Source organism: Homalodisca vitripennis, chromosome 4 (assembly GCF_021130785.1).
Source record: "Homalodisca vitripennis isolate AUS2020 chromosome 4, UT_GWSS_2.1, whole genome shotgun sequence".
NCBI lineage: Eukaryota > Metazoa > Arthropoda > Insecta > Hemiptera > Cicadellidae > Homalodisca > Homalodisca vitripennis.
In genome coordinates this window covers 105,327,528-105,345,258 of record NC_060210.1, presented here as the reverse complement: position 1 = coordinate 105,345,258, position 17,731 = coordinate 105,327,528, and the positions used below count along the sequence as shown (strand labels likewise).

At 30.7% G+C, this 17,731-nt stretch overlaps 1 protein-coding gene across 3 annotated transcripts in view; it reads left to right on the top strand.

The window, feature by feature from the left end:
- The first annotated feature begins 3,095 nt into the window (after positions 1 to 3,095).
- Positions 3,096 to 17,731, top strand: part of LOC124359887 (protein Daple-like) — a 63,719-nt gene continuing 49,083 nt past the window's right edge. For 2 of the 3 annotated variants that reach the window (XR_006922194.1, XM_046813002.1), the window contains exons 1-7: positions 3,096 to 3,251; positions 6,352 to 6,455; positions 8,890 to 8,978; positions 10,031 to 10,136; positions 13,132 to 13,341; positions 14,667 to 14,780; positions 16,432 to 16,577. Coding sequence is in view for 2 of the 3 variants with exons in the window: in XM_046813002.1 (XP_046668958.1) it covers positions 6,402 to 6,455; positions 8,890 to 8,978; positions 10,031 to 10,136; positions 13,132 to 13,341; positions 14,667 to 14,780; positions 16,432 to 16,577 (719 nt within the window). In the remaining variant the exon portion in view is untranslated. The remainder of the gene's footprint in view (positions 3,252 to 6,351; positions 6,456 to 8,889; positions 8,979 to 10,030; positions 10,137 to 13,131; positions 13,342 to 14,666; positions 14,781 to 16,431; positions 16,578 to 17,731) is intronic. The other variant, XM_046813003.1, reaches the window with a different exon arrangement.

Genomic DNA, 17,731 nt, shown 5'->3' with positions numbered 1-17,731 from the left:
GTTGAAGGAAATTCTATTGATGATAAGTCTTGATTTTCCAAATTTAGAGCCACATTTATGTCTTCAGGAGAGAGCTTGAGGTTAGCATATGAAGCTGGATCACTGTGATCTTCATTAGATGAAATATCCGAGTCTGGTTCATCTACATCACTTGTTCCAAAATTGTCAGGTTCCTGTTCTTCCAGTTCTTGGTTTGATCTACAAATATATACACAATTTGTTTAGTCTGTGAGAAGTTATTAAGCCCTAAGCTAATAGGTTTTAAAATTCTCAAAAAATGGTAGGCCTATTGCCTATAACTTCCAACATATGCCTGAAGAAAATTAACCCTTCTATGCACGCCCAAATTCTATGCTCTACCGTCGATAGATAAACAACCAAGAAGCTTCTGAACTCTAACGGGACTTTGGCGAACTACAACAATATTCAGACAGTGAAGAAAGTCAAGAATGTTGTACACGGTTATATTTGTATTCAGTATTTGGGTCAAACTATTTGGGTAACATAACTATTAGGCCTATGTTATAACCTAACCTAACTCCACAGAGTGCTGAACAGTACCAAAAATACCTATAACAGTGAATACGGCCAGAACCAAATCAGACTTTGGTTTGATCCTCAGAATACAAGCTTGGGTAAGTTAGTCTATACCATACATTTTACAAGATATTATGTTTTTTTAGGTAGGTTGGATACATAAAGGCTTAGTATTCGTGTTAATCGTGTTTGCCTCTATAAAACAAATATAACAGCCTGCGCCCTGCGCCTAGGCCTAGACATATTAAAATTTTGACTAAGTAAAAACAGTTTTTTTGCCCCTTAGGTTTACATTAGTTAGTTATTACAAAGTTAGGCCTACCTTTGTGTTTCAGTTCAGAGTCTGTGACTTTAGTAGTGGTAGGAGTAATTGCATCAGTCTCGATCTCGCTGGTAGATTTATCTTGGAAAACTTCTGATGTTGGCTCAAAAACATCTTCATCTTGGTCTTGGGTAGGCCTACTCGTCAAAGTATGAGGGATGTCATCCAGGGATGTAGATTGGCTTGGGCTTGGGTCTGGAACGTATTTTTGCCATGGGCCGTTGTCGACTTTTATTTCAACTCCACTTTATAATCGATTTTTAAATTGTTCTTAAACTTGTAACTATGTTTTCTACAGTGATCCAACCATTTGGTCTTTGCGATGGATCGTGTTGCACATCACTTCTAGGCATTTAAATTTGTACAACGTTTTTGCTCTCTTAGGCATCTTTAGTTTTAGTTATGAACAAATACAAAATCTACAACATAACATAAGACATACCATACGCATAACAAATACACGCACATTCAACCTTCATTAACGTTCCGTATCCGAGCTTCTTCAAACGAGACAGTTTTGTTCTGTTGCAATAGGTACTCCAACTCAAAAACTCACGACTCACATTCACATCAGTACATCACTAACGGCTGTGATGTGACTGTGACAGACAGCAGGACGGCAGACAAGACAGTGTTGCCAGTTTGAGCCACTTGCCAACCTAATCGCCTAAACAAATAAAATATTTCTCTTAAGGATTTTACACGGAGATCCTGGAGTTAGTTTAAACGGCGGAATAATATTTAGCTATGGCAAATTTCGATCTTGAATCTTGATGATATGGTTAAATGATTAATCAGTACTTTTAACTTAACTGTTGAGTATAATTCTCATTTCTCTGGTTATCGTCATGGTTTAAAATGTTAACATAAAAAAATCATGCCCCCCAAAAAATTTTTGATGGCGCAAATTGCGCCATGCCCCCCCTTCTGGGCACCCCTGATCCGTAGCAATAACTGTATTATTTACAACGGTGTTCAACTCACTGTTGTTCATTCGGTGTTTACTCACTTGTATTCTATGTTTAACTAACTATTAATATTGAGCAATTACAACATATTTTTATACAGATAAATGAATAATGAAAACAACGAATATATTTTTAAACATTTTTAATATTTGTACGAATATTTGTATTTAAAATTTAGCATTATTCATTTTAATTATGTTTTTAATATTTAACCTCTTCATCATGAAATGAGTATTATTACGGTATAAGATTTATCTTACTAGCGTGGTAAAATAGATTTCTAGTTATTTGATATTTTTTCGTGGATTTTAAAATTGGAACATTAAAAACGCGTCACATTTACAATTACAGATGTACTGCTACTATAACGTATTGTTAATTACTCTCAACTTAATAGTTCCGTTTTCACTTCTATCGGCAGTCCCACGACTGCTACTGTTTTTTTTATTATTAACTTCTCGTAACTTCGCACAACATCTGTTCATACCAACATACGGCTTGAAGAAATGATGCACGGGTGATTCTTGACCTGATTTTGGTTATATGTATTTGGAAGAAGAAGCTATCCGTGGTTGGAACAACATTTTTTTGTCAACCCGGTCGGGGTTTCCTGGACAAACATTTGACAGAGAGGAGCAAATCGTTCTTCCAAAGATCCAATTACAAAATTGATACATCAATTTGATCTGTTTGGGCCAATAAAATTTATCAATATATGCTACTGTGCTATATGAAATTTGTACTATATTGGTTCATATTTAAATGTCATTTACGAATAAACGATGATACATTTGGAAAAACAGTTCATGTATGTTTTATCTAAAATTTCAGTTCATTTAAATTTACGATTCGAACCACATAAAAACAACAACAAATTCTTTACAATAACATTTATGTAAGTTATAAAGGTAAGTTATCGTAACGTTTAAATTACAATCATAATCCATGGATCAAATTATATAAAATATTTGATAATGACAACACTTTATTGACATTGATGTTATTGTACTTTATAGTACTGTTTTTAACATTTATATTCTCTTTTATAGACTTGAAGCACAAGCTTGGCCTAATCTGCTTTTATGTGCTCCAAATCTCATTTGACGGATCGGATTGACATATCATACAGTGCAATAACTAATTAAAAAAAGAATGATTACCAGAAATTGACAAATGATATATTTTCTTCTTTGGTAGTTGTCATATGTTAACATGCAATCCATATAAACTAAGAAAAAAGACAGTATGAAAGTGCCAAAGCCTGAAAAAAGTAAAAGTTTAAGTTCTTGAAAAACAAAAGATGTATCTACTATTGAGATTGGGAAAGGAGGTCGTGTCTATCCAATAGTGATTTCAATTGTTTTGTATATTAACATAATGTTTAAAACAAAGTGAGTGTTCTGTCTTCAACATCGTTGTTGAAGGTAACATATCAATTCCCGAACATTTTGGGGAAAAAGGTTGAAGTTAAAGTATTTGTTCTTATTCAAAACTAACCTAAAATAATATAATATGATATTTATTTGTCATCTAGGTTTTATTTTCTAATATTTACTTAAAATTTGTAATATAAGAATTATATGCGCCTTGAATAATCATATTTAATAAAGTACTGTTTTGTTTTTATTCATTTTTATTTTAAATTTAAATTATATTTAAGTTGTTTTTAAGCCTTAGAATTAGGATAAAAGTTTGAAGTTTGGTTTTCTTCTTTTATTACTACTAAAATGCACCACATCGATAGGCTGTTTTGGAATTGTAACATAAAGGCTGATATACCTAGGTTGTTTTCTTTTTATTTTATGTATAAACAATTTAATTCTTTTTATGGATGGAATCTATGGCCAGTTTCACACTGCAAAATGCACCACATCGATAGGCTGTTTTGGAATTGTAACATAAAGGCTGATATACCTAGGTTGTTTTCTTTTTATTTTATGTATAAACTATTTAATTCTTTAGCCACCAAGTGACTCCATGTCTGACAATATAATATGTCATTATGTATAACAATACTACTTTAACCTTCATTAGTGTGTGGGCTGCAGTATAATATGCAGCCACCACCACTTCAGATGAATCATCAATATTTATTATTATCTAAGTTAAACTAGCAAAACCAAAATGTTGAGCTAAATTACGTTACGGGTATTTCAGAGTACAGTGCAGTCTTTTCACGGCAGTTATATCTAAAATAGTTACAATATATCTATATGGACTAGTGTATTTGTTAAATTTATCAAAGTAGTGTAACATTTAGTTACTTTTTGCTATTTTGAAGATACCTGTGACACAAATAACACATGCTTATTTGACAATAACTGTTTTCTATTAGGCTACTCAAATACCATAACAATATTATTTTGTTTGAATTAATATTGATCAATTCATTAAAGAGTTAATAATTAATTTTAAATAACTATAATTAGAATGTTTTAGTATTCAATAGTTTAGGTATTTATAATTGATAATTTGGTTACTTGATTCGATTGTGGTGGTGACCTTTTCCCATACTGCAGCCAGGAATATTTTATATTATATCAGTACAAATCTAACTATAGTGTATACAATGTTAACACTTGTAGCCAAAGGACTACAAAGCAGCTCAATGTCTGACAATACAAAGTGTCATCACATAACACTACTTTAACCTTCGATAGTGAATATGTTATATGCCAGTGCTACTCTAGCTCTAGTACATACAATGTTATCAGTTTGGCTACTAAAGGGCTCAAGGTTTAACTTGAGTGTCATCACACATCACTACTGTGCCCTTCGGTAGCTTTGTTAAATCAGTACCGCTGTGGCTATAGTACATACAAAGTTATTAATTGTAAGCAGTAATTCAGGTAGTTTAAATTTGTCTGATATTGATGCTTTGTTTTTGTTCAAACATTAAATAACATGAATTAACTATCAATCTGATCGAACACACATAGCCCTACATGTGATAATATCTGTAATCTGGTTTGAATTCATACTTATTTGTGCTCTTATTACATTCAAGTAAAGATTGATAATGCGTATTAAATGAAAGAAAGTTAAGAGAAAAATAAATAAATATAGTCTGTACTTGCCTCTTTATGATTTCAATATCATTATAGTAAGTGAAAAAACTAAAATAATATTTCATAAAAATTATACTATATTGTATTAACCTACATGATGCGAAAAAAACGTTTTTAGTTTGATGTTTTAAGTCCAAAGTCTGAACCCCAGAAAGCACTATCACCCTGGCAAAAGTACTTCCTTCTAAGTTACAAGTTAAACATAAATGGGCAGTAAGGTTTTTCATATAATATATTTTGTAAACCTTTCCAAGTAATGCATTCTTATAAATATTCAATCCGCAATGTTATTTTATTGAGCTATTGTCTTGAAAAATAACATTGGATTGTCAAATAAATAACACAGATACATGTACAACTGATTTTGATTTATTGTATCTGTAAAGGCAGAAATTTAATAAACTATCAGGTGAGTTACAGCCAATTAAGTGGTTAGTAATTCAGTGGACCAGACAAGCATGATAGATCCTACCACCTTTTTCAACCACTGTTAATGTCTTTTCCAATTTTGTAAGGTTGTTTGTTTCTTTATTTTTACTGTATCTTTTTAACTTCCATTCCAGAAAAGTGTGAAAGTGAAGTTACTGCATATCAAAAATTTAAAAAAATAAGAAAACATTAGAAATTCTGTATTTATTATGGATTGGTATGTCAAAAACGTGGATTGGTGTTTTCATTGGCTCAAGTTCCTCCTCGGATATTTGGTTGGTAAACTCTTGACTATTTTTCTCCTTATATGCCATAAACAACAAAACCATGTTGTATTAAAACAGTCATGTTCAGTTTATGGCATTGCTTAAAATTGACCCTGGTACTATTGACACATCTGGGAGTTGTAAGAATCAGGAAAAAAACAACACCTCTTCCACTTTATCTCCAGAGCGTTGAGTTTCGTAGCTCAATTCCTCTCTTGGCATGTTCAAGCTCCCTCTCCTTCTCTCAGCACATTACCATAAACTTCTTTACATGGATACTAAAGACACCATGTCTATAAAACAAATCTGACAATTTTACACAATCTTCCCTGAACACAATAAACAAGCTTCTCTTGTTATGACCATATTAATATTAATTAATACATAGAATTCAATACATGTTTGAAGAGCTCCTTGTCATGTGAAAGATTCACGTGATTGTCTTATTGGCAAAAACCATATATCCTTGTGATATACATGCCTTATGAATACATTAAATGACAGCTGTAATGGTATCACATTCAATAGTCATAGTGGTAACTCTTATCCTTATCATCAGTTATATATTAGGCTACTCTCGCAACTAAAATTGGTTTTAGATTTGCAATTTTTGTTTTATTTCATGTTTTGAATATTATTTATCTAGTTGCGATAACTATAAGTTAATTAAATAATTGCCCATTAATTATTTTCAATACAATTGTATAAACATTCATTAAAGCAAATGTATCTTGGATGATCCATTTTTTAATGTTTTCCAGGATGGTGTCCATTGCAAATTCTATTAGTAGTTTGATTCCTTGACAACAAAATGGCTTCCTCAAGTGAGCTTGAAGATTTTCTTCAAGGACCACTTGTGACATGGGTAAGTATGTTATACAATACTTAAAGTAAAAGAACAATAATAAAACATACAGTTAGTTATTAATAGTAAAATATTCTTTGTCAATGCCTCAAATTTAAAAAGATAACTTGATTGTGATAGAAAAACATATAATTGTTTCAGAAATTCTTAAATTAAAATTACAGCGTTATCTTATTGTTAGAAACCTAAAACAGAAATAATATTTCAGAAATATTGAAACAGAAAACATAGTGTTATACATCAGTGGTTTTTACTGTTTTTTTAAATGAATTGAAGCTAAAGAGCAAGATTAAGGCAGAGCTTTAACCCTGATTGCGATTTGTTCACGTACTTTCCGAACACGCAAAAGTTACCATATGTTTGTCAAAATTCCCTGCTTAGAGTTTACGTTTTACACGGTTGTGTGTGTCGTTATTGAAAAGGGTGTATTCTTGGCTTTCAGAAACATCATTACAATAGCTTGTAAGTGTATAAATGTTTATACAATAGTTGTTTAAAAAGGTAATGTTTTGTAAAATCTCAAAATGCCTAATGCGTAAAAAATAGCTTCATTAAAGTTTATTTTATTATTTTTACTTTATCGTTGTCTGGAAGTTGTCAAAATCATATCAAAATATAGAAGAACTTCTCTTAAGCAAAAATATCATCACTGAAGACGTTGAACTAGTATTTTATTTTGTTTTGTTGATTAATAATGGACTCAGCTAGAAGATAAGAATTATGCATCATTTAGTTGTCATAATGGATTCTCGGTTGTTACACCATTGTCAATACTAGTGTCAATTTAATATTTGTATCATATATTTTTCATTGTTTAGAGTTTATAAATAAATGTTAGTGTAATGTTTTTTTTTAATTAGTGCAGAGGAAAATGTGGAAGTTTGTGTAAGGTTTGAGTAAATTGATTGAATATTTGTGGAACATTACTGTTGATTGACCTATGTTAATATAGGTTAAATATTTTTATTTAGTAAATAATTTTTCGTACGTTTCTCAAAAAGTGTTAATTTAAACAGTAGTGGCATTAGGAATTTTCTGGGTGATCCAGAAGACAATGTTAGTTGGTAGATGTGGATGAAGTTTTATCTGAATTGGAAGAACCATTGCGTAGTGAATTAATTGTGCCTGATCCTACTGATTTTGAAAATAATAAAGATAAAAATACATTGTTGTACATTTTTGTAAACTTCTATAAATGTACTTTCTATAGCCTTATAAATAATTTTGATTGAAAACAAAATTGCTATCTAAAAAAGATTAGGTCTTTATTTCAAAGCTTTTACTTTTTTTAAATTTTAAAACATGTTGCCTTACAAAAAATGTTATTAACATAAAATTCTATAAATATATTTTTTTCTACACATATTTATATTAGTTAAAAATTTCATCCAATAGAATCCAAACTGTCATAAGTACATTCAAAATATACAATAAGATTTTTGCAGTATTTGTAGTTTTTATAGATATATTAAAAATTACCAATAAACTTTTTACTGATATATGTTTTGGTAATCTGTGAGTTAAATATATAACAAAACTTTTGGATTTATTAAAATAAATTTGACATTGGCCGTGAGGATGCTATTGTACATTGGAGAAAAAATAGTTTTTACTACGTTTTATGTTATTTTTTTTTAAGTAAAATTCAAATGATTTAATGTTTAATTATCTTGTTGTAAACTAAACTTTTTTCTAAAACATTGATATCTTAAAAATGTCTCTATCTAAAAAAATAGATGACCAGTGATTCAAATTAAAAAAAAAAAAAAACTTACAAACCCACAAAAAGTGCCTGCCATTTTGGGAAAAATGATGGGCAGTTCATGGTTACAAAACTACCAGTAATAGTATTATGCCATGTATGAAATTAATACCCAATGATGTTCTGCAATTAAAAATATCCAGCTGCTTTGTGATGATTATGCTCTAGTTGTATTTTTAGTAGGATTTGTTTTTCCTGAGTTTTATATTATTTATTCTGCAATTAATATGCAATATCTCTAAATCTTGGTGTCTACTTTCAGATCATAAGTATGATCTATTTGTTTTTTGTCCTTGTTTAATTTTACTTTTCTTTTGGTAATAAATATCTATTTATGACAGTCCTGCATCATCCAGTAGAGAATTTTAAATAGGAAGTTTGAATAAATTATCCAGTTACAAAACCGAAAGAAACCGAATTTATAAAAAACTTAATAATATAAGGAAGCTTCATATTATACTCCATTATTAGTTTACAATCATAAAAAATTTAAGCCAAACAAATCTTTCAATACATATTTGATTTCTGCTAACTGAAACATCAATTGATTTTCATTAAAGCTTATTAATTAGAAAATAGCCAAAATATTTGTAAGTTTTAAAGAATTTAAGTTTTATTTATTACACTATGATCGCCGGATTAAATTAATAATATGAAAATTCAATTTTTCAGTTGCAGTCCTGCATTGACAGCCCTGAGAAAATTACAGATTTTGAAGACTTGGCTGATGGAATAGTAATTCATGAAGTATTGCTGCTCATGTAAGTATTATGTGTTGTGTAATTTTATTCTTAAAAGTAGCTGACTATAATATTGAAGAGAGCAAGGTTAAGACAATACTCCGAGTTGCAGTCGTGTTGCAAGCTGGTGCATGCAAGTGTAAAACCGTGTCTTTCCCTTGTCCACATGTGACAGAAGAAAACACACGAAAACAGTGATATTGGGGTAGAGGGGGGAGCAATAAACAGCAGAAAACTCTCAGTTGCATATAAAGTTTCTGCTTATAGCATTATTGCAAGCTGTCAAAGCGGAAGAACGTCATAAGCGGGTTCCACTATATGTTGCTTCTTAGTTACCAAAGTTTAACTTTTAATGAAATATTACCCAAAGTAGGTCTAGGCCTACCTACCTAAATAAACTAATAAGAACACTTCAGTTTACTTGTCCAGTGAATAAAAACATGTACCTAATGTTATCTTTGTGCTTTTTTACCTGTATTCATGCAATTTTGGTTTTTTACTTTTATAGCTGAAATAAAATTTTTTTTATTTTGATACTTTACAAATTGATGTCTATAAATATAAATAAAATGTTCTAAAATAATGTATAGCCTCTTTTGATATTATTGTATAAAGAGAAAAAGAAATAATATTGTAGAAAAACAGTGTTTTTTTTTTTTTGTATTTCGAATAAAGGTGCAAAATAGCAGAATATAAATACGACCTGGGCACAGTTGAAGCGATTTTTAATGAGACCTCAAAGTGTTAACAACCACTAGATTTTCAATTAAACTTAGTGTATAAGGCAAACTTCACCCAGGCAAATTTCAGTCTGATCAAATGTTTATTGTGTAGATTAAACCAGTATGCAGGCTACAGGTTAATGACAGCTTTCCCAGCTTTTGACATAAAAGTGATTATAAGACTATGACATATTTTTAAAACCGATAAAACTGATATAAGTTTTTGTAACATTTTTACAAATATGGCAATCTTGTATACTTTTTTGTTGTTTTAGTACTCTTTTATTCATTATGTTTCAGCCTGTTAATAAGTCACACACTGAAGTAAACCACTTTCATTATTTGTTCTAGCGATCCTGAACCTCTTCATCATGGTGTACTTCCAAGCCTTGGGAATGCATCTATTCGTGTCAGAAATTTTGATTGTATCATTAAAAATATTAAAACTCTTTATGAGGTATGTAGAAAAAGTTATATCAATTTGCAATTTTTAAAACACAGATTTTTAATGTTACTGTTAATAAAAGGTGTATACTTATCATGTGTATATAAATGAATTAACCCTTCGCGCGCTGTTGACAAATATAACCGCCAATATTTACTTTGCTAAAAACGCTTTTGACAAATATATTCGCTTTTAAACATTGAGGTTATTATTGGGAGTAATTAGTTCCCAGTTTTGCCGGTGGAGTGCAGCAACTGCTGGAGCATATATCCCTCAATAGAAAAGCACAGTAATAGTTGTCCCCGCCTCCCGGTTTTTCTCCAAGCTGCAAAATGGCGGCGCACTACCCATGCCACTGCCTGTTTTGCCAGACACTAGCACTACTGACGAAATAACTCGCCGGTTTAGTTCTTTTGTGGACTGCGAGTGGAACTGTTGTGTTTACGTTGTCAAATTGGTTTTTGACATATTGGGAAGATGTGTTGTGTGTACACGCAACGGTTTACGCAAGGAGACCATTTACGTGTGCGAGACATGCACCGCCCGGCCGAACCTGCACCCGGATACGGATTTCAAGACGTACCACACGTTGACGTTATCTTGAACACCGTGGTGGCTAATTTTAGATCTTTTTATACCCATTAATGTTTTATTTTAATTGTATTATATACATACTATACATATAATATACTATAATATAATAATATACACGATAGTAAAATTTCGTTCAACATTTCTTTAAATTTGGTGTATTTATATTGTTTTATAATTTAAATAAACGTATTTAAAAAATTATACTTTTTTCGTTCCCAAAAGACTTTTTATATGGTAACAAACTCAAATACAACGTTAGCGTTGACTTTATTGAAAAAAAAATTTTGAGGTACATGTAGCGTTTGGGTATGGTGCGTCCCAAATTGCCGTAGTGCGGGAAGGGTTAAAGATTAAACCGAGACAGACAAGTTAAAGTCTCCCCACAGAGCAATTTTATCTAATATAATACTACGATTTAGTTCCCTGTTTTGTTACTGTTTTATATCTAATTGTTGTTTTGTAATAATTGCAGTAGTGTAGAAAAACAATTACTTTAATAAAATCCACAAATAAAATTAATTGAAATAATAAATAATGTGGATTTCTCTGCAGCTAACGATACAATATAAAATGAGATTTATCAGAGTTTTTCTGTGTAAATCTTCTTTTGCAGATGTAAATTATGTTTAATGAATCATGCGTAGGTTTACCTTGAAGTAAGAAGTTGGGTGGTTTTTTTAAATAGATGTATTATATCTTTTCTAAGGATTGGAATAATTCTATGATTTAAAAAAATGTTAGTAAGCTGATGTAATTGAAACAAAGTCTACAAAGTTCATCAGCACCAACATTACGCTATTGTGTCACGGCACAAAACTGTCTACATAAAGGAATATATAACCAGATTGCGGTCTGTACCTTAAGCTAAACATTAACTATTCCAAAACAGCGAGTAGTTTGCTTCCATCTTAAAAATACACTGGCTGATTTGGCACTTAAGATCTGGTTACAGCTAAAATAGAATGAATATCCTAGGTAACAATAGACTGATCTCTCTCTTTCACTTTCAGGAACCGTCTCCCAAAAAACAACAAGAAAATTAAAGACTAAATTAAATGTGATACAACTTTTAGTTTTAGAGGAGGGTACATACAAATTCATTAAGTTAAGCTCTTTCCTCAGTGTTCAGGCTGTAGTATTATATACCAATCAATATATCTTTTATTCAGTTACTACATTTTGTTCTATGCATAGTATTACACTATATTACAAATTCTTAAAACTAATATAATTTGAGTGATGTAAGGTTAATTTAATTAAAGCTGGTGAACATTCCTTTTTTTTAATGAGTAAATAACATGTTTAATCAAAAAGAGTATTAATATAGATCAAACACAAATTTTACATAAATATTGTGCTTCTATCCGTTTAATCTGTAACCATGTGAGAGGGGTCAACCTACAACTAATCAGGTCAAGAAGTATGATCTTGGTATCCTCAGGGCTCCTGGTTCTAAGCAATATTGTCCCTCTGTACACTTCTCATTTTGCACGATTATATTACTCAGGTTAACTGTTTGAATACCCACCCATTCTTAGATCAGCATCCTCTATCTATACGCTGGTATTCCATCGATTCTAGCAGGCCAAAATTTGAAAATCATTGAGGGAAAAATTAGTAACTCAACAAAAACATAATTGAAAGGGTCTCCCCATCAGATAATGGTCTTATATTAAATTGGATTCATAAGGTTTTTGATATTAAACAAATTATATATTTTTGCATAACATATTACCTATGGAAATTACCTAGCTTATTTATAAATAGAAAACATGTTATTTCTCTTCTGTTACCTTTCATATACATGCTACAAAAATTCATATCCTTACCTTCAGCCGTTTTTCTGGAAGTCTAATTAAGAGATACCTCCAGATACTACTATTCGTCATGGATATTCACACAAAATTCTTTGTATTTTTTTTTTGTCTTGAAAAACAATATCTGAAAGGTCTGTGTCTAAAAATGTTTTAAATTAACTACCTGAACAGTAATTGTAATTGTATCATCTTAAAAAAGTACACTATTAAGCAGCCAGCCCTGAGCTGAGACTTCTTTTTAAACATGAAGCTAAAATTTCAAACAGTGTTACTGGCTAAATAGAAACTTGTTTCAAATTAATAAATGTTTCAATTCAGAAACAGATTTTAGTATCTCAATCTAATGAATTGTTGAAAATATAATTATCCCTTAATACTAATTATTTATAATTATATTCAGTACAGATTTGCTCATAAGAAACTCTAATGAAGTGAAACATTTATGGATTTCTTTCCGTTCTACATTTCAAAATCTACAAGGCTGTAAATTAAAAACCAAACAGTGTGGTTTTTTATGTACAACAAAATAATAATTTTGATTCTAAAAAATATTGTATTTGGTGTATTAATTTGGATTGACTAATATGAGTGTGTAGGAGGAGCTATGTCAACTGATAGTGAGTCTCCCTGACTGTGTGCGGCTTGGACGAGACATCAAGACCAAGGAGGGGTTGGAAGACCTGCAGTTACTGCTGTTGCTGCTGCTGGGCTGTGCAGTGCAATGTCCCAACAAACAGACCTTTATTGAAGGCATCAAATCACTTCCTGTAGATGCCCAACATGGTCTTGTCCACTGTATCAAGCAGGTAACAGAGTTGCATTATTCCTTAACATAACTAGAAGAGATTCTTGTATGTACTACACTCTAAACCCAACTTGCTTCCTTGGTATCTTGCCTTTATCGTTGTGAAGATAGTGTTAGTTAGTCCCTTGGCAAAATCAGTAGGTATTTTTCATTGTGAAGTATTATAAGCATATGCAATAAAATACAAGTTCAATATAATAATTTTATTCCTGTATTTGCAATCAAAGTTAAGAATTTAAAGTTGCTCGGTTAGTACTTAATAGAATGAATGTAATCCTAAAACTGGTTTAGAAATTCAGTTAATTTATTTATTTTGAAATTTAAATATTTAGAAAGTTTGCGTGTGTTCAAGTTCAAAAATTCTTTATTCAGAAAATACAATACAATATTTTACATTTATAATCCTCCCAATGCATTTAACAGAGCGTGCGGGAGGGCAGTTGGTAATTTATACAAATGATGTTAAATAATTTTTTAGTTTTTAACCACAGACTGCTCACTTAAAAAATTAATACTATCAAGTCTACAAGCCATGCGCATATCTACAAAAATAAACTATTAAACAGATAATTAATTCTTAACTATAAAATATATAAAAACAAAACAATAATCCATTACAAGGTGTCAGACAGTTATATAATGAATTCAAATAACTTACAGGAATTTAAAGTTATTCACACATAAAGAGTATTAAATAATTGAACAAAATTCAATAAAAATAAAGACAAATTCAACAGTCAGCAAACTCTTTAAATAAAATAACAGATAATAAATTATATAAACAAAATTTTTAACACACATTTGAAAGTTACTGTAACAGCAACAAATATTATTTGGTAGGAAGTTTATGTAACAGGTAATAAATTTTTTAAATGATACAACAGAAAATAAGCTATAGAATATTATACATAACATCTGATAAAAAAATAATAATAATAACAATAAATAGTGAAATAAAGATAATAAACTAAACAAAAATATGTACGTATAATATTAAATAAATACACGTTACTTTTAATAAATACTAATATTTAGCAATTAACTATCTTGCATGGATTTGAAATATTCTATAACTGTCAACTTTACTCTAGGTTTTGTTATAAAAAATAACACTTTGGCCACTATATGATAAAAACTTGTTCTACATTTTTGGTGCCAGATAACAAAACTGATGCCTACTGGTCTCTTTTGGCAGACATGGAACATCTAATGTTAAATTTTGATTTGACCTGGTTACTGTATTACTTTGTTTAATTTTGAATTGGCTAAAATTCTTTTGGATAAATAAAATGATTGAATACTGGTAAAGATGACTATTTTGTTTAGGTGACGGAGAGCCAACAGATTGTACTGACTCCTGACAACTTGGAGTCTGTTTCCAATGAACTGCTGCTACGTCATGTCCGCCACCTTATCAAACAGAGGGACAAATACCTACAGGTACTAATAAACTCTATTGTGATCTTTATATGTTGATTATAAGGCTGTGTTTACACTGAAGAGTAAAGTTGTGTGAGAACTTATGCTACTGTTGTTGCATAATATGAACAAGGATGAGCTCTGGTCACACACAACAGTAATATTTCGGCAATGTTTATAGTTGAAATTTTAATGTCAGAGATTGCTCTCCAAAGATCTGTTTACATGAGATAGTTTTGCTATCCAAACTTCTCTCTAATTCTTGTGTACAACTGTTCCACACTCACGAGAGCTCTTGTGCCCATTTAGGCCATCAATTTTTGCTGTTGGACATGAAACTGACATAAATTTTAGAGTTTAGAAATTACATAGTAATCTTGTAGTTTTCACAATACATCAAATAAATCATCAAGCTAACGCAAATCATTATGATTAGTAATGTAGAGACGAATATTTTACTTACATTTATTTTGTATAGGTGTCGGTAACTTTGTAAAAACCAAAATAACCCTATTATATTTACATTGAAAACTCACGTTTTTCACTTGGACACAACTCAAATCATTAAGTTATTTTTAAAGACAAATATGGTAAAACACTGTATAAGTAACTATTTTAGTTTATATTTGGTCAAATGCTTGGTTACCGGCACATAAACAAAAAGAATGTGCGTTAAGCAACATGATACTCGTCCGCTATGTCATATAACGGGAAGACAAAATCATCACATAGCTACTTCGGTAATATCTGGAGCCCACTATTTTTGGACGAATTTTCTTTATCGGAGACCAAAACATACTTCTTTATATACTAGTACTTTGGAAAAATACTCCATGAGTCATACTTCCTGTTGGTAAATCCCTTCAAATAGGCTTAGACAAGCGACCCTTAAAGTAGACCTAGACGCATGAATCACCTATCATATTTGAATAATTAATTGTTGTTCTTTTAGTTTTTGTTTTCATTGATTGTCGTAATAACTTGTGAATTTAAAAAAAGATTAAATAAAGTTCTTTTGAACACCATCATTTATTTTGGTCCCCGATAAGGAAAATTCGTAAAAAATAGTGGCCTTGTTCAAAAATTCAATAACCAAAGTACCCAAACAACATATGTATCCTTGTATAATATCTGATGATTGTCACATTGTGACTGAAATCAGCCGTTAGTCATTGACAGAGATGAAGACAGAGTGGTGAGAATACCATTTTCATTTTACATAGCTTTAACCAATCAAATATATAGCCTACTTTTTGTGTTCTTAGAATATCCCATAACTAATTTAAAACTAATGTTTTGGGTTTATTCAGTTTAGAGGCAGTTTTAATAAGAAAAGTGTAAATATTTGGTTGAACTGTTGTAAAAGATAGTTTAGAACATATGAAGTCAGCTGGTATGTTCGGGTATCCTACTCATGGAAGTCGTACTAATCAGATGTAAGTGATTGTCACTTTTCCTGTTTTCTGTCCTAGTTTTTCTCACTGTTGCTTTTTTGATACAACAGTGTTTTTGTTGTATGTTTTCATTAAAAACATAAGTGAATTTTGGATTAAATAAATGTAAATAATTCACTAGTCACATCACTGATAGTAAAGTTTGTTGTCAAAGTTTAAACAAATCTTTTGAAAACATTGTTGTGTAGCCAGTAATGCTAAAACAACTATGTTCATAGTACTGGGCAGGGCAGGAGGAACGCAAGTGTGGAGCAGTGACCCCTACAGTCACTGCACTAAGCACCGGAGAGAGGGGCGAGTCACAGCATCTTGCAGTCGAGTTGGCTGACTGGAAGGCTCGACTAAGGAAACAGCGACAAGAGTTGTGAGTCAATTTCAGTTCATTGTAGCATTTTTATTATATCACTTGCGAAATTTTAATATTTTTGTGTGACAAATATTTGCATTTTTTCTAAACGTTATAAAATCTGCAGTTAAATCTAAAGTTTTACAATTCATGCAATACTCTTTCCACACTCTCTCTTACTCTTTTTACAATACTCTATATATATATATAATTAGTTAGCCGGGATTGGCGGAGTTAAAAATACAAAATGTTGGAAAAGTAACCCAGACAATTAGTATTAATTATTGTAAACACAGAATGAGAATGTGGAAGTCTCTTTGTAATTTGAAAGAGATAATTAATAAAAAAGATGACCAGTTATCATCAAGTTGTTATATATTTACAAGCCCAATGTTTACTTATACAAGTTTACTACCAAATAAAGTGGAATCAAGAAAAAAAAAAAAATATATATATATATTATATATATATATATATATATATATATTTTTTTTTTTTTCTTGATTCCACTTTATTTGGTAGTAAACTTGTATAAGTAAACATTGGGCTTGTAAATATATAACAACTTGATGATAACTGGTCATCTTTTTTATTAATTATCTCTTTCAAATTACAAAGAGACTTCCACATTCTCATTCTGTGTTTACAATAATTAATACTAATTGTCTGGGTTACTTTTCCAACATTTTGTATTTTTAACTCCGCCAATCCCGGCTAACTAATTTATCAGAACTTCCGATGGTTTTGACGCAGGTAAATCAAGTACTCATGTGGCGACTGAATAAAAGTATAATTTCAGAACTTTACTCAACTATACAATCGGGTTTTTAAATTAATGTTATACAATATTATATTTTAAAAATAAATTAGAAACAAACAATTTAGAAAATGATTTTAACAATGTTACATTAATAAATGAGAGAGAGAGAGAGAGAGAGAGGACGCGGACCAAGATGTTACCTACTTATAATTTTGAACATGACTGACGACCACTGGCTCAGCAGGTCAAGCGGCGGTCATTGCCTCAGTGGCCGTGGTCAATCAAAAAGGACTATAGCCTGTGTGAGAGGCTAGCTAGCCCTGGAGTCAGCAAATTGTATCAGCAGTGCACGAGGCTAGCTGCACAATTCCAGCTCTATAACTTTGTACTATTTCTATTGTAATAATATTAG